Raw genomic sequence first — 18741 nt, forward strand, 5'->3', positions numbered from 1 at the left:
TGGGTGGGACTTCCTCTGGGTTAAGGAAGGATCACATAATTCCATCCAGGTCAACAGGAGAGATTACCAGCCAACATAGCCGAGGGAAGTAGGGTTGCTGTGGGTGCTGCAACATCCCATGAGAAATCATAATTTTAAAAAAGTTACAAAAAAAGTCCTTTACTGGTCCTTTACTAGTCCTGTATTAAAGGGCCGATATAGCCATCTGTAACGTCAGCAAAAAAAAATCTAATAACAAAAATCGCAGCACCCCCACCCCCAAACATCTTCCTGTGGCTATGTCAGCCAATGAATTTTACCTCTGAGCAACCGTTCCATAACTGCAGGTGGCAGTAAATCGACAACCTTGGATTTATACCTGTTCAAACAACATGCTCCAAGTGGCAGTATGTACCCTTTCAGTTTGTTTGCCAACTTATAGATATAGTAGAAGAACATTTATTGAAAATGGAGGTGGGCTCCATGGCGCTGCCGTGCTCTCACGGGGCGCCATAGTTGGACAGATACAAAGATGCGATGTCTATCTAAGTCTATGGTTGAGCCCCCAATTTGATCTACAGTAGTAGTAGGTAGACATGTTCTTGTTCATGTTCATGAACTGTTCGATCAAAATAAACCTACACATAAAACATGCTTCCCGTTTTTCTTTTTGGCAGGTAGGCTAGTCTACAGTAGGTAACCTACACAAATTGTTACATTTTATACTGTAATGTCTGATGCAAAGTGCACCTGCACAGTTGTTACACGCTACCTATGCACAATGTAAACAGTTGCAACGATAATGACCTGTGCATAACTGTACCTGGTGCTCATGTCATTACAAATACGTAAATAGTTGCAGCTCTGTATGCTTGTGCTTGTGTGTGTGTGTCCACGCGCGTGCAGAAGTGTATTGCGAGAACATGTCCTATTGCGGCACTCCGCGAACCACACACGCACCTCTGATTGGCTCATCCCTCCACTTCTTTCCAATCAGAGAGCTCCGCTCGCTCCAACCGCCACATCATTGACGGACCGACGTGGCCGGAAAACCCGCAGCCTGATGTCAATGGCATTGCATTGGCTGTCCCTTGTCCATAGGGAGCCGTTGCTGACCGATAACCAGGTGTTGTCAGTTTTGCGCTCGTCAGAAGCAGCTGTTTCGATTTGAACTCTGAAGACAAGACAGACTGGGGATAAACCACTAACCGACTGCTCAGAAGCTCGGAGTTGGACGACGGCCACTTATTTAAACATCTCGAAGATTAGAACTAGAGAGCGCTCAACTCGAGGGGTTCCAGAGTAACATAAATATGGATGTGTTTGGGGTTCTGAATTTGGACGAAGTGTCCCATGGACTGGCTGGTCTCTCCATGTTTCCATACTTTGACACGGCGCATTACATTGTCTCAGTGATGGCACTGCGAGAACAGCCAGGTAAGCAAAGACCGTTCAACAGCCGGTTGACATTGACCGGTCTAGTTCACTATAGTAGCCTAGTTAGAACTGTTAAAACGCTGAATCTATCTACTAGCCTATTGAATGTTTTGCTTCGTTACTTTCCATATTTGAATGACAGCAAGGCAAGGCTTGAATACTACACTTTTTTTTTTGCTCCCTGATGACAGAATTCAGCCTCGAGTTGTCTCCACACCAGACGTGTCAGTACGCGTTCGATTAAGCGCGTGAGAACGTGGAACTTGAGAGAACATTCCACACAATTCAACGTTTTTGGCCACGTTGAATGTTGACATAGTCTACCGTCATGTTTTCATTTTCGAAATGCCCACAGCTGGATGGCATAATAATCTTAGGGAATGGATTAATGCTGCGGGATTAATTTGAGAATTGACATCCCTCATATTACAAAGTGACAGCGTTATACATGATTCCTAGTTAACTCTGTGTATGTTCTATCTATTTGCCCAGTTGACATTAACACGGTTAAGTCACGCCACTTTTGCAGCCTTGAAGTTTTTAGACATGCCTCTGGGAGTTCATATAGTGGACAGTGATCATGCGCGCACACACACACAAACACAATCCCTCTCGCACAAACATAGTGAGATAATGTATTGTGCTGTATCAGGGCGTGTGGACTAATTACTTAAGATTAAAACTGTAGCCTGAACTGTATGTAACTGGAGATTTGCAGATATATATATAATATTTTTTGATACTCTGTGCTTGAGAAGGGAGGCGAACTACTGTAGCCTATTCTTCGTGAATCACGATAGTGTTTATGATAAGCTTCAAGGTCAATGAAAGTAAATGAGTCAATGGCATGGCTGTATTGACGTCATGGAGATGTTATCTTAACATTTACAACAAACACATTATCACTGTCCATTGTGATATAGGTAGCAGCTACAGTACAGGCCAACTGTACATCGGGTTGCCAAGTCTGTTATATTTATATGTCACTCTTATAGTGTCTCAGAGACAGGTGGAGTTTTACAATTTCAATGTTGACCTTTTCCCCAAACAAACCAGACCGGAGTTCAAAATAAAATACAAATATTCAAGCATTTACTCTAGTCTGTCTGGAGTGCCAGATGAATGGTTGCATTTTTGTGACTATTCTACTGGTTCCATTGCGGCAGGCAAGCTCAATCAAGCCCAGATAAAGAATTTGAAATGGTATCAAATAGTACTTGTACCCAGGTCTGAAACAAACAGCAGGGTTAGAGCTAGTGTGGCTTCCCTGACTTTTCCCTCTGGCCTGTCAATACCTCAGCCGCTGCTGATCCTATAGGTTGTGATCTGCATCCCAAATGGCACCATATTCCCTATACAGTAGTGCACTACTCTTGACCAGGGCCCATAGGGCTCTGGTCAAATGTAGTGCACAAAATTTGGAATAGGGTGTCAATTGGGGTACAGTCTATATGTCCCACAGGCTTCCTGGGTGTGAGTGACTGAGTAATGGAGGGGGTTGCCCTCGTGCAGTTTGCCTCTGCTATCAACCTCCCAAAATATCACACGGTCACCCAACATGCACCAGTGGTCCTCATATAACCCCTCCCCTGGGTGTGTGGAGGATGTGTGTGACACGATATGGTCATAGCCTTGCCTGTATTAGGATGGCTTCTACAACACAGAAAGCCATATTAGTGGAATCTACAGCCATATCAGGGATCAATTCTAGAACTCAGGCCACAGAGAACAATGGAGCTTATCAGATTCTAAGTTCCAAATCATATTTTCTCCCAGAAAGGAATGGAATGTTCCAAAAGAGCTTGTTCTTTTCCACTCTGTCTTCCATCCTGTTCTGGCTGTCCTTCATTTGTAGACAGCACTGGATCTTGTCATGATTCCCACAAAGCACTCAGACTTGACATTTTTAATGGAAATAACTGGCACATTGTACATTTAGAGCCACTTGAAAAGCACCACTGATATGTAGATACTTTTTTATAATAAACACAAAGTATTTTTCATGAGCACTTGTCTTTTATACAGCAGAGTTATTTCAAGCCGTGTCCAAACTTCACTGAGTGAGTTGTACAGGAGGTGGGAGGTCTGTCTGCCATCTAAAATGGAAAAACCGCAGCATTAGTTTATTCTGTGAACAGACTGTAATCTAAAAAGAAGTGCCCCGTTCTCAACTACTCAGCGGAGACCTAGCCCAGAGAGACCTACACAGAAAGATAAACAGAGTGAATGAGAGAGAGACAACCCCCAGTCTCTCCCAGACTCTGAGGATTCTGTGACGTAAAACTAGTCTCTCAGAGCGACATCATTGTTTTCTAAACAGGGTTCTAGTAACAAACTGCAGCTCTAGAAACCCAGTAAATGAACCCGGTAGACTGGAACTGCAGAGAGACAGGGATTACACCACATTCTGTTCCTTCCTGTTTGGCGAGAGAGAGCATGTGAAATATCACAGACTGGGGCCAACTCTACTCACCACAACACACTACATAGCAGAGCGACACCAGGATGTTGTATTTACTTTACTCATAACTACCCAAAGAGGTCAGCCTGCAGCCTGACAGCGAGATCAGATTTGACTTGTAAATGCCCTCTGAATGCAAAATGTGCTAGGAACCAAGGTCTCTCGAGGCATGGCGGTCAGGGTGAAAGTGCACAGTGTCTCCTGCACAACCTAAAAAGCTAAACCTCTGCAGGGTTACTCTTTCTGCTGGTGTCATGACTGAGTTTGCGACGAGAGATTGGATTCCAGCCAGCGTTCCTTTTTTTTGGGGGGTGTAATTTGTCACACTGTACCTGTCCAAATGCAAAAGTAAAGAGGTCCCAGAAATGTCACAATGGAAACATTGTAAACACTTCCTGTCTTTTATTGGGACTATATTCAGCAGGAAAATACTGTGATTCACGAAAGGAGAAGCACTGCACCGCACATGACGTAATTCACATGTTTTAGGCTTTCTCTGGGGACTCTTGAAGCAGAAACTCAACAACCCACTCAATGAATATCCCTAGCTAGCAGCATGACCAGTTCACCCATTCTCAAGGGATTCTCAGTGTGCAAGGGGGTAGACGACTCAACCGAGCTTCAATAACTACAGATATGCAGCGGAAAAGTATTAGTTGACTAAACCTCTCACCTCTCTTGTTTACTTCTGCTAAATGGTGGGCAACAGCCTTCCTTAATTCCTGTTGCTTGGCTGGCTCTGCTGCTTTTTATAGCCCTCGAGGCATGACCTGCTTTTCAACTACAGGACGCTCGCCACCGCTAATTTCACACCCTGCTGCTGTCACGCGGCAAAAACGCACTGCTGCAGGCCTTTGTGACAAAATAACCAACTCTGTTTCTCTGCTGTCTGCCCAGTGCTCACGAGCGAAAGAAATCCTCTCTCTAAACACTGCTACGTGTTACCAACACTATGCCTATACTCGAGGGACATGACAACGACAGTAGATGTTGTGTACACATTTGCATGCATGTCATTGAACTAACTGTCTGTACTTTTGTCGTTGAACTCTTTGTATAGGTGTATTCATGACTGTTGTGCCTTTGGTTATGTTACAGGTTACAGTACGTTTCCCAGTAGACAGGTATGTTACTACTTCAAGTACAACTTATTACTACATGTCATTACTGTAGCAATCCACCTGCTCTAGAAATCCATCCAGAGTCATCACGGTATGTGTAGACTGTATACAGTATATGGCTCTGAGTAAACTCATCTTTAGACATCCACTGTTGACAAATCTTCTATCCAGAAGGCGTTGTCCCAGATCTGGTGCACGCATGGCCGCCGCACTTTTGTTTATTTATTACTTTAATTTAACCTAGCCTAGTCCCAGATCTGTTTGTGTGGACTTGCAAACTGTTTGGTGTGACAACTCTCATAGGAGTTGGTAAGAGAGCATAAACAGATCTGGGATCAGGCTATATTTAAACAGGTAGGTTACATATTTGACCATAACAACCTGTGAAGCGTTGTTGTGTCAGTGATTATGGAGGAGCCATGGTTACACCGCTCCTCCTGCTATCAGTGGTTTAACTGTTTACAAAGCTTGTTTAAAAGGTTATTACGACTGTTATAACCTTCCGTCAGTTGGCTACGACCTGCTTTCAACTGATGGTTTGCATGATGGCAGTTCTTTTGATTAGGGATGTTGTTGATGTGCAAATATGCCGATGTGCCGTAACCACGACTTCGGTTGCAACATCAACTACCTTGCTCCAACGGCAAACGCCGCCGACCACACAGGCTTTCAGTTCTGATGCATGTGTGTGTTCAGATGGGTACTGTTGCGCAAAGCCGAGTGTCCCATCTGTAGTGAACTGTGATGCACAAAAATACATTTTCATCAGCTATTGAATGGTTGTGCAAATGGTTGTTTGGTGACGCCTGAGATTTGGTGTTGTGAGGAACCGTTGGTGTATGTTTTGTGTGTTTGTTTGTTTGGGCGTATTTGCTGTTGCTTTGTGTGTGTTTCTTTGTGTGCGTATGCGTGTGCCAACTGTGTACTGTAGCTCACCCTCTCTTGGAACCAGGTAATCACTAATCCGTATTGCTTGATCTATATCATGTGATGTTATGTAAACAGTATGCCAGTTGCCCAGCTTTTTAAAAATTTGTTTTTTTAATAGTTACACTGCAGATACGGTTGTAGTTCCTCCTGTAAAACTTCTCTTCACCTCTCTCCCCTAACCACTGTTGGGGGTGTGGTTGTTTGTTGGAGTTTGGTCAAGGAGCATTGTTGCTACCAACTCCAGACCACACATTGCCACAAAGCTCCATGGATTTGATCTCTCTCTCTCTCGCCACCGTTTCCAATTTATCCTGTCAATAAAACCCTCAAAATACAGGGAAAATCAACAATTTATTTTAGAAAACACAACAGGATAAACACTTGTTTTTAATTATTGGGACAATGGGAAGAGCATATGTAGTTACCGTAGGTCTACTCTGCAGTCTTTGTAAAGGAAGCCTTAGTTGTGTTCAAGAGAGAGAACTCTAAATAACATGGCTTCCTAGTTGTGTTTGTGCTCAGGGCAGGAGGCTTCCTTGCCTGCCTCTCCAGGAGTCTTCAATCTCTTTAATCCCTCAGGTTAACCAGGCTGGGCATTACAGGATTTAGTTAGCGTGGGGCTAACCTTGAGACCAGGAAGTAGACTACTTGGGAACTGGCAAATTTTAAGACGAGGAAGGGCCAGAGCCAAGGTGCTAAATATGGCTCTGAGAAGGGCCTCAGCTGTGTACGTCCTATGCTCACATACTGGACTGGTAGGAACTTGATCCTGTGCATCAGCAGACTCCATCACCATCAATCATTTTCCGGACCACCTCCCTCCACTCAAGCCATGAACTTTTTGACCCTCCATCTTTGGTGACCCAAGGGATTGCAGCTTGATCTTGTACTTGACTAGTACATTTTCACCATGTGAACATGCTATATTTAGCCATATTTTTAATTGACCATGACATTTATTTGTCAGAGGTGGGGTTTATTCGCTTGTTTGCCACACTGTTTGTGTTGTACTGACCTTTTGGCTGACCTGAGTGACCCAACTACCTGTCAGTCCCTAATACATAGTGGAAGTCTTTCTTAATACTTGATCCTAGTTGATCTAGAATTCCTTCCTTAAGAGGCCGTGTCCATAGTCTGACTGAGAGTGAAGGAACACAATGCTGAATGGCTTGGGATATGGGGAGACAATACACTTACCTTAATTGAGCAGACACCAGCCCTAATCAACTTTTGAGCTCTTAACTCTGCCCTTTACTCTGAAGTCCTAGAAAACGGATTCTCATATCTGTATCAAAACGTGTGTAGGCGAGATGAGCACATATCCTAGTCCTGTGGCTGACCTGGGTTCCCAGTTCTATATCTACTGTAGTTAATATTTAAACTGCCCTGGACACATTGTGTCATGTGCTATATTGTACTTTATTTTACTTAGTTTGAGATCAACTAACTGCTGGTGGCTGGGTTTCAGGAGCCCTGGAGGTGGCACGGAGGAGCCCGTTTGCCTGCTGGTTCAGTTCCATGCTCTACTGCTTCGGAGGGGGCATTCTCTCCGGTTTCATGATGGCTGAGGCCCCCATAGCCTTCCTGTCCAACAGCACCAGCGTTCTCATGGCCTCTGTCATATGGTGAGTCCTCTATTAGCTTTAAGAGATTGGAGAGGGCGGTAGGGGAGAGGGGACAGAGATAGAGGGAGACCCCTATAGCCCCTCTGTCGAACAGCGCCAATGTCCTAATGGCTTCTGTCATCTGGTGAGGGAGCAGGAGGGAGTGTGGGATGGGGAGAGAGAGGAATCACAGGAAAACATAGCCCAACATGCAGTGTCTCTGGGGAAGACATTGGAATACACACTAGAATACTGTGTAGATTGCATTCAGTGGACCCTGAAAACCAATGGACCATAGATTCTCTGTGAGGCTCTCCCAGTCTGGATACACAACACAGCAGGGGAAAGGGCTGAATAAAATAGTACCTATTAAACTCCCAGATAAAAAAATAATAATAATAAAAAAAAAAACATCCACCATGCTTCCTTTTCAATAGCAAAGGGTTTTAGTGCCCTCTGCTGGGGGGAATCCAACATGCATACTGTATGCAACATTTGCTTACTGACTGTCGAACTGTGCTGTACATTATTTTTAAACATGGACATTTAAGAACCTGTCTTTGTCAAATCAAGCTTTATTTATACAGCACATTTCAGCGCAATTTGCTTTACAGAAAAAAAACAAATAAAAACAAAAAAAGCTGAAATATTTACTACACAACAAACACAAGATTTAAAAAAAACAAAATAGTGACACAAACTGAACAACTAAAAAGCACTCTTAGGAAAATAAAAGCAAAAAATCTATATTTTAAGATCTCTTTTAAATATGTCCACAGTTTCGGCCCCCCTCTGGTTCTGGCAGGCTATTCCAGAGGCTGGGGAATAACAACTGAAGGCTGCCTCTTGGTCCTATGCTTTGAGATAGACCCTATTTCCACCTGACTGACGTGCCCAAAGTAAACTGCCTGTTGCTCAGGCCCTGAAGCCAGAATATGCATATAATTGGTACCATTGGAAAGAAAACACTTTGAAGTTTGTAGTAATGTTAAAATAATGTAGGAGACTATAACACAATATATATGGTAGGAGAAAAACAAATCAGATTAATTTGGGAGCCAATGCTCTTCCAATAGAACGTATAGGGAAAAAATAAAATCTAGCTCCCAGTATGCAATTCCAATGGCTTCCCCTTGATGTCAGTAGTCTTTGTTCAAGGTTTCAGGCTTGTTTCTTCCCAAACGAGGAAGAATTATGCGTTTTAGTACAGGGAGTCTTGGAAATCAGTCTGCGTGGGACGAAGAGGACGCGCACCTGCTAATATCGTTTTCCTATTGAACATATTTCTTTCCGTATTACATTTTAGGGTATCTGAGGATTAAATAGAAATGTATTTTGACTCTATCAAAGTTTAGCGGTAGCTTTTTGGATTCCTTTCTCTGCATGTTGAAGGACTGGATTACTCAAATTGATGGCGCCAACTAAACTGACTTTTTGGGATATAAAGAAGGATTTTATCTAACAAAACGACACTACATGTTGTAGCTGGGACCCTTTAGATGACAAATCGGAGGAGGATTTTCAAAAAGTATGTGAATATTTCATCGCTATTTGTGAATTTATGAAACCTTTGCTGGTGGAAAAATATTTGATGTGGGGCGCCATCCTCAAACACTCGCATGGCATGTTTTTGTTGTAAATCGGACAGTGCAGTTAGATTAACAATAATTTAAGATTTTAACCGATATAAGACACTTGTATGCTCCTAAATGTTTAATATCCATAATTTGTATGATTATTTAGCGGGACGCCTAGCCTTAAGAAGTTTTTAAAAGCCAGAGGACTTGAGGGACCTACTGAGTACATAACTTAAAAGTATGTCTGACATGTATTGGGGTGCACAATTGTGGATGGATTTAGAAACCAATAGAAGAATGTTCATATTCATTCTAAAATTCACATGCAGCCAGTGCAGAGACCTTGTGTAATGTGTGCTCTCCGTCTGGTCTTGGTCAGTACCCGTGTTGCAGCATTCTGTATGTTTAGCAGTTGACCAATGGCTTTCTTGGGAAGACCAGACAGAAGAGCATTACAGTAGTCAAGCCTGCTTCTAATAATAGCGTGGATGAGTCTCTCTGTATCAGCCTGAGAGAAAGTCACACCTTGGCAATGTTCCTCCGGTGGGGAAAAAAGCTTTTTTGTTCACCTTCCCAATGTTTGATTTGAAATTTAATTCATAATCTAAATCCTAGTTTTTTTACCTGGTGTTTTTATCTTTATTACCTGTAAATTAAAATATGCGGCCAGATTCCCTCTGTGCTTTGGCTCCAACAATAACCTTTACTTAATACCCATCCCGGATCCGGGAGCATCCTCATCAAAAAAGCTGACTAGCATAGCCTAGCCTAACGGGACAGAGATATCCTATAATATAATTTTCATGAAATCACAATTCCAATACAGCAAATGAAAGATAAACATCTTGTGAATCCAGCCATCATTTCCGATTTTTAAAACGTTATGCAGCGAAAACACTATGTATTTCTATTAGCTAACCACAATAGCCAAAGACTCAACCGCATATTTTCACCATGTTTCTACCGCATAGGTAGCTTTCACAGAACCGACCAAATAGAGAATTAGTCACTAGCCAAGAAACAACTTAATCAGATGACAGTCTTATAACATGTTATACAATACATTTATGTTTTGTTCAAAACATTTGCATATTTGAGGTATAAATCATAGTTTTACAATGCAGCTACCATCACAAATAGCACCGAAGCAGCCAGAATAATTAGAGAGCAACGTGAAATACATAAATACTCATGAAACATTTATGAAAAATACATGGTGTACAGCAAATGAAAGCTAAACATCTTGTGAATCCAGACAATATTTCAGATTTTTTAAGTGTTTTACAGCGAAAACACAATATATATTTCTATTAGCTCACTACAGTAGCCAAACACACAACGCAATTTACTCCCCGCCAAAATAGCTTGCACAAAACCGTCAGAATAGAGATAGAATTAATCACTAACCTTGAACAACTTCATCAGATGACAGTCTTATAACATCAGGTTATACAATACACTTATGTTTTGTTCGAAAATGTGCATATTTAGAGCTACAAATCCTGATTATACATTGTGAATAGGTAGCATCGATTCACCAGAATCTCCAGAGATATTTTGGACACTCACCTAATCTGACCAACGAACTCATCATAAACTTTACATAAAAATACTTGTTGTATGGCAAATGAAAGATACACTGGTTCTTAATGCAACCGCCGTGTTAGATTTTTAGAAATAACTTTACCATAACAAACAGCTTGCGTTATTGCGAGACAGCGCTCGCCAAAACGGCAGAGAATAGGAATCAACATTTTCCACAGAAATACGAAAAAACATCATAAATTGTTCTTACTTTTGCTGAGCTTCCATCAGAATCTTGTACAAGGAGTCCTTGGTCCAGAATAAATCGTTGTTTGGTTTTAGAATGTCCTTTTCTGTCGAATTCGCGCCACAATGCTAGCCAAGGTTGATAACGTTCCCACCCTCTTGACGCAAAGAATGGAAAACTCAGTCCCAATAAACGTTGAATAAACTGATTAAACTTGGTTGTAAAAACCTACTTTACGATTATATTATCACATGTATCAAATAAAATCAGAGCCGGAGATATTCGCCGTGTAAACCGAAAGCTTTTCAGAAGCTAATGTCGAGCTCCGCCTCGCGCCTTGGTAAAGGAAATTCCTGACCTGCCACTCAAAGCTCTTGTTCGACCTCAGATCAAGCTAGACACCCCATTCCACCTTCCACTGCCTGTTGACATCTAGTGGAAGGCGTATGAAGTGCATGCATATCGATAAATATAAGGCAATTGAATAGGCAGGCCCTGAAACAGAGCCTCGTTTTCAGAATTTTCACTTCCTGTCTGGAAGTTTGCTGCCAAATGAGTTCTGTTTTACTCACAGATATAATTCAAACAGTTTTAGAAACTTGAGTGTTTTCTATCCAATAGTAATAATATGCATATTGTATGATCTAGAATAGAGTACGAGGCCATTTAAATTGGGCACAATTTTTTCCAAAGTGAAAACGGCGCCCCCCTATTGACAAGAAGATAATTACCTCTGTCTTGTCTTGATTTAGCTGGAAGAACTTGTGTGCCATCCAAGTATTTAAATCACTAATACAGTCTAATCATTTATTTGTGGAGCTAAAATCCTCTGGTGACACAAATGTAAAGTGGTGTATCTTCTGCGGAGCAGTGAAAATAAATGTTGTGCTTTCTCATAATGCTGCCAAGGGGTAACACATATATATATATATATATATGAGAACAGTACCAGACCCAAAATCAAACCTTGTGGAACTCCACATGTGATATGCATTTTCTCTGAGTTATGGTCACCAAGAGTGACAAACTCTCAACTGGATAGATAGGTCCTAAACTAATTTAGAACTGAACAGGAGAGACCAACCCACCTTTCCAGAAGGACATCATGGTCAACGGTGTCGAATGCAGCACTTAAATCTAAGAGTACAAGGACAGAGAGCTGTTCGGCATCCAGGTTGGGTCTAAGATCATTTACCACTTTAACTTCAATTTTAGTTACCTTGTGGATTTCAGTAGGCCTATGGGTGTTTTGATAACATACACTTGTGTAACAGAATATGCAACAGAATATGCAAATAAGTGGGTAAATGACCACACAGGAATGGACCAATTAGCCAGTCCTGGTCCCAGATCTATTTGTGCTGTATATGTTTAGCATGGCAATGTTGACCATGGGATTTGGCAAGACGGCACAAACAGATCTGGGACCAGGCTAGAATATGTAATCATTCAAGTACACAAGGTAATGTATACTGGGGGCTCCCGAGTGCTGCAGGGGCCTAAGGCACTGCATCTCAGAGCAAGAGGCATCACTGCAGTCCCTGTTTTATCTCCGTTATAATGATGTGGATTGGAGCATCAAGGCGTTTTGCTGTAATATATTACTCACTACTTCCTGAATGTATATTGTGTGGTTGTGGGAAGAATTGAGTAAAATACCACCCTCTGCTGGCCAAATAGAAGACTGCTGATAACAGACAGTATAGCTGGGGGTTTACTACAGTAAACTGAATGTAAACATAGAGCTCATTCTCAAATGTCTGCCGGTATGTGTGTACATACATTTCTGTGTGAGTCCTGGCTTGGATGCCTATGTGCATGCCTTCCCTGTGTATTCTAGGTACCTGGTGTTCTACTGCCCCCAGGACGTGGTGTACTCCTGTACCGCCCTCTTCCCCCTGCGTCTGGTGCTGACGGGTATGAAGGAGGTGACCCGCACATGGAAAGTCCTGGGCGGTGTGGCTCAGGCACACAGCAAGTACAAGGATGGACTGCTGGTGATGATCGCTATAGGATGGGCTAAAGGTACAGTAGGCATCTATTGTGAATGTAATCCACACAAGCATACAGTCTGATAACCATACAGATTCTGACAACCTCTGGCCACTATACGCTATGCTACCACTGTGTGTGTATACAGACAAACATGTGAAATATGTCCATATGTTACACAGATACATAAACGCTCTCTCTCCCATTCATAAAGTATACCCAACATCTAGTTTTCATATACATCCGGTTGAGTTGTCAACTAACTTAAATTCAACAACAACAAATTCACCATGTCATTGTTTTAAGGTTAAAAGTTGGGTGAAAAAAAAAAGACCAAATTCCTTTACGTTGGTGACTTTCTGCAAATCCAATCAGTTTCCCACGTTGATTCAAAATCTATGTGATGACGTTTTGGTTGAAATGACGTGGAGAGAGCGTTGATTCAACCAGTTTTTGCCCAGTGGGTACGTTGTGTGCAAATCCATTTGGAAAGTAAAGCCTTGTCTGTAGTCATTCAGAAGACAGGTTTGTGAAATGTAATGGATATCAAAACCATTACTGTTGTCGTTGTTAATGTCCTGTGCTTTTCCTTACAAATGTTTCTACATAACTTGAGGTTGAGTTGACACTTATTGTGATCCTGAAAAATGAAGCCCGGAAGCCTTTACACACATTACATTCTTAGTATTTATTTGGCGACAAACAAACTCATTGAGTAGACTTTTTAGACTAATTACTGGACCGACAGAGTATAATGCAGTTAGCCTGGTCCCAGATCTGTTTGTGCTGTATAGCAAACTCATATGGTCATTGTCAAGCCAAACAGACCACTGGAGCTGGCAAGACTGCACAAACAGATCTGGGATCAGGCTACACAGGCTACTGTAACAGCCCAGGACAATTAGCGTCTACTTCTCTCTTTCTCTTCAGGTGCTGGAGGGGGTCTGATCAGTAATTTTGAGCAGCTGGTACGAGGAGTCTGGAAGCCAGAGACCAACGAGCTTCTTAAGATGACCTAGTAAGTCTCCTCTAACAGTGCTCGTTCTTGGCTCTGTGTGATGTTGTGCACAGAAACCCAGTGATGTAATTGGAGACTCACTGAGTGACAGATCTGTCGCTGGCTGTCTGACTGTGTTGGCTTTGACTTTGATCTGTTGTTGTGTGATAATGTCTGTCTGGTGGCGTCTCCCTATTCTGATACGGGAGAGCGAAGAAGAGGAGATCCTGAATGCCTACCCGCTGTGACTCACAATCTGTTCAGAACCACAATGGTGAAGTCATGACATCTGAGTTGACCTCTGACCTTTGTGTTTGTGCAGCCCCACTAAGGTCACCTTGATAGGAGCGGTGCTGTTTGCCCTGCAGCAGAACCAGTACCTTCCTGTCCAGAAACAGCACCTCATGCTGATCTACACCGTCTTCACCGTCGTCAACAAGGTCAGTCACTGACCTTAACCCTCAAGCCTAACCCTAAGCCTCAACCCTAACACTATAGGACTCGTATGTTTATCGGATCCAGATCAAGCCTAGACATGAACTAATAAAGCATACTCAATAGGACAATCTCAGCTGAAAGTGTTTTTGTTTTTTTAAACACAGGAATAGGTTTATTCATCTGGTTCTGGGAAAACAGCCAGGACATTTTTATGGGAAATCAAACAACATTCTTACAGCATTAAATGGTTGTGTTTGCCATGTTATTTGAATGACCTACCTTTACCATGAGCTATGACTCAACATTAGGCTTAGTGTTGCCTCAGCGGGAGGTTTTTGTATCGTTTTCATCTCGTTGCGTCATTCTTTCTCAATCCTCTCACACCGAGGTCTCCTGCTCTCGACTCTGATGAATCTGAGCCCAGGTTTTCAGAACTCTCTCAAACGTTAATTTGGAGTTCACCGGTCAACTCACTAAAGTTGCATTTAATCTAAGCACCTGTTTACCTCCTCGTTAGTCATTTTTGTAGTAGTCAGTGTATTCATCACTCCACCCTGTCTCTCCTTTCCTCTAAATCCTTCCATCCCTCTTCTTTTTTTCCCCAGGCAAGGATGATGCTGACCGGCTCCTCTTCCTCACCCTTTGCTCCCATCGAGTCTGTCGTATACAGCACATTCTTCGCTGGTCCGTCACCCTCCTCATATACCACCCTCACCACGGAGACCGAGACCCTTGTAGTGAAGAAGCCGTCCACAGCCACTAAGAAGAGCATCAAAGAGGCCTGTGAGAGCCTGAACGGCACGGCCCCAGGCTCCCCGTCCAAGACTGCTGCACACAAGAGGGGAAAGGGCTCCCCGAAGAAGGCCAAAGAGCAACCAGAAAGCACTGGAACGGAGAGCAATAAGAAGAGTGACTAGTGACTGTGTACTGTACTATATAGAAATATAGTCTATAGAATGGACAGCCACTTAGCACACTGGAATTTGACTGGTAAAGGCATGGGTACACTTAATATGGCTGCCAGTCCACCCATTGTTAGTACATTGACTTGAATGGGGATGTCGACTCTATCAATTATATTTCTATGCTGTAATGCCCTCCTTATCCTGGCTAGGGCAATCTATCCTCCTTGTCCTGTGACACCGTCATCCTGTGATAGGTCCCAATTTGCTCACTACCCCCACCCCCTTGGTCCTAACACTGATGTGTGTAGATCTGTAAGGTGTAAGCAATATGGTGAAAGCTTCACCACTACTTATATATACTTATCCAGATCCTTCAGATCTTCAAACATCAATTATGGCTAGGGTTGGAAAATTCCTGCAACTTTCAATAAATTCCCTGGTTTTCCTGAAATCCCAGTTGGAGGATTCCTGGAATCAGGGATTAAGCAGGAAATCTGGGGTCCTCCAACCAGGACTTCTGAAAAGCCAGGGAAATTATTGAAATTTTGCAACCCTAGTAATGGCCAAGCAGGAGGAAATTGGGGACCGGCTGAATGAGTGCAAATATAATCTATGCTGATTTTAATATTTATACAGTAAATGTATCTATATTTTACTATTTTATATTAAAGTTTGAATAATCCTTTTCTAATTATGCATTGATTAATCCAGTTTTTACTAAGGGATAAATACTGTCCATGATGCTGATCCATGACTGTTGGCCACTGTTTAACTGTATTTTAATATGAAATATTCAGTTTTATTGGCCTGTATTTCCTATGAAATATTTAAAGATTTTACATAGAGCGTTTTTATATAATTATTCCTCAGATGTTCCATTTATACTCAAGGAAATGCATTTGAATTACACATTTCTAAATGGAATGCTTTTTGGTACACTTACTCTCTTGTGAATGCTATTGAGCGCTTCAAAAGTAAATGATCACATGCACTTTAATCGGAGTCCTTGTCGTTGTCATACAGTAACACCGAAATGCAAACACTTGGACATTTGAAAACATTTGTATGGTAAAACCTTTAGTTAACTTTTAGTTCCTACAAAGATGTTCAGATTGGAGAAATATTTTCAGATACCACGTCTCGACGCTCTGAGTCGACCTACCGATAATGTATTTATATAGAATTATATTCTCACCTGTAACAATGGCTCCTATTTATCTTATTGTTAGCTGTGGTCATGTCCAGGGAAAGACCCATTAAACAAGGCCAAGGAAAGGGCCAGATTTAGCTGAAAAAATACATCTCAGCCTGCTTTTCTTTTACAATGGAAATGAGGTGTTTTAATTAGATGCACTCCAGGATCTTAAGCACAACAAATGTGTAACATATAGTACGAATTGCATTCTTAACATATAAGCATTTCTAAAAAAAAAACTATATGTATATTTTGCAGGATGTAACATATCATACAAAATGGATGATGTTGTACACAATTTGATGACTTAGCACACAAAAAAATGGGGACCAATTTTGGCTCATGAGCACCACTTTCAAAACTACTGGCTGAAATTATACCAATGTTTGAGAGTGTAACTCATATGTGGGTCGCTAGCGTCCCACCTCGTCAACAGCCAGTGAAACTGCAGGGCACCAAATTCAAAACAGAAATCCCTTAATTAAAATTCCTCAAACATACAAGTATTTTACACCATTTTAAAGATACACTAGTTGTAAATCCAGCCACAGTGTCCGATTTCAAATAGGCTTTACGACGAATGCACACCAAACGATTATGTTAGGTCACAGCCATTTCTCCAGCCAAAGAGGAGTCACAAAAGCAGAAATGGAGATACAATTAATCACTAACCTTTGATGATCTTCATCAGAATGCACTCCCTGGAATCCAAGTTCCACAATAAATGTTTGATTTGTTCAATAAAGTCCATAATTTATGTCCAAATACCTCCTTTTTGTTCACGCATTTAGCCCAGTAATCAAAATTCATGAGGCGCGATCACTAGGTGCAGACGAAAAGTCAAAAAGTTCCGTTACAGTCCGTAGAAACATGTCAAACGATGTATAGAATCAATCTTTAGGATGTTTTTAACATAAATCTTCAATGTTACAACCGGAGAATTCCTTTGTCGTTAGAATTGCAATGGAACGCAAGCTACCTCCCACATGAATGCGCGTGGTCAGATCATGGCACTCTGGGAGAGACCTTACTCAATCCCCTCTTATTCGCCCCCACTTCACAGTAGAAGCCTCAAACAAGGTTCTGAAGAGTGTTGACATCTAGTGGAAGCTTTAGGAAGTCCAATATGACCCCATAGACACTGTATATTCGATAGGCAATGAGTTGAAAAACTACAAACCTCAGATTTCCCACTTCCTGGTTGGATTTTTTCTCAGGTTTTTGCCTGCCATATGAGTTCTGTTATATTCACAGACATCATTCCAACAGTTTTAGAAACTTCTGATTATTTTCTATCCAAATCTAACAATTATATGCATATTCTAGCTTTTATGGCTGAGTAGCAGGCAGGTTAATTTGGGCACGCTTTTCATCCAAAATTCCGAATGCTGCCCCCTACCCTAGTGAAGTTTTAAGTAGTGTGCAATAATGCTGCCCTTATATGTGTCTCGGTCTATTGGTTGTATTTGCCCTAATGATGTCTTAATTCTTTGATCTGGAACAGTAGAAACTAATGGAGCTCACAGATGTAACATTTCTTCTATCTGTAAGACAAATAGTGAAACATTGCATCATTGTAGCATCAGAACTTGACTGATAACTCACCCACGTTCACCACCTTGGGAAAAGAAAATCCCGAAATCCCGAAATGCTTCAAGTTCACAAAATAACCTCAGAGTTTGGAAAGGAGTCCCACAGGAATACAAAATTAAGAACAGAGGTGGTGTTGAAACTCGAATCGTAAAGGAGTCTCGTAGCAGATATCTGTCTGTCTGTAATGCTCACAGTGCCACCACCTCTGCATGTCAATTAGAGTGCCATCTCTCAGTGTGTGTGTGTGTGTGACCACTTGCTTGCGTTCATGCTCGGTGTGTATGTGACTCTAAGGGTGAACTCTTGAGTCCTGGGTAGTTAAAGTCCTCTCTCGCTATCTCTCGCTCTCTCTCAATTCAATTTGCTTTATTGACATGACGTAACAATGTACATATTGCCAAAGCTTACTTTGGGATTTACAATATTAACATAATTAATAATAATAATCAATATTGTCAACGGGACAACAGTAACAACAATAACCAAGGGTCAAAACAACCATACATTGAACAACAAGTATATGTGCAGGATGTTTGGTCTGTCAGACACTGTCCCTCATCTTATGGCAGGCAGAAATGTAGTGGGCTGCCAATCCACAGCTCTCTGTGCTCTCCTCCCCCAACAGGACGGGTAGCCTATCATCAGAGAGGTCTTTGAAACCTTGAATACGTTTATTTTTTAAAAACATTTTGTCAGGAAATGCAGCTCTGTCTCAGGTTCTGCTGTGGTGCAGTGGTTGCA

General features: G+C 41.8%; 1 protein-coding gene across 2 annotated transcripts; it reads left to right on the forward strand.

Moving 5' to 3' along the window:
• The first annotated feature begins 1013 nt into the window (after window positions 1-1013).
• Window positions 1014-16209, forward strand: tmem38b (transmembrane protein 38B). 2 transcript variants are annotated; one of them, XM_055875156.1, is made up of 7 exons: window positions 1358-1416; window positions 4976-5001; window positions 7397-7553; window positions 12721-12905; window positions 13803-13890; window positions 14192-14309; window positions 14913-16209. In XM_055875156.1, exons 3-7 carry the CDS (start codon window positions 7447-7449, stop codon window positions 15222-15224), a joined length of 810 nt encoding a protein of 269 aa, XP_055731131.1. In that variant the 5' UTR covers window positions 1358-1416; window positions 4976-5001; window positions 7397-7446; the 3' UTR covers window positions 15225-16209. The 2 variants fall into 2 exon arrangements, with proteins under 2 accessions (XP_055731130.1, XP_055731131.1); XM_055875155.1 differs by lacking the exon at window positions 4976-5001 and having other exon boundaries at window positions 1014-1416.
• Window positions 16210-18741: the final 2532 nt, after the last annotated feature.

Source organism: Salvelinus fontinalis, chromosome 21 (assembly GCF_029448725.1).
Source record: "Salvelinus fontinalis isolate EN_2023a chromosome 21, ASM2944872v1, whole genome shotgun sequence".
Taxonomy (NCBI): Eukaryota; Metazoa; Chordata; class Actinopteri; order Salmoniformes; family Salmonidae; genus Salvelinus; species Salvelinus fontinalis.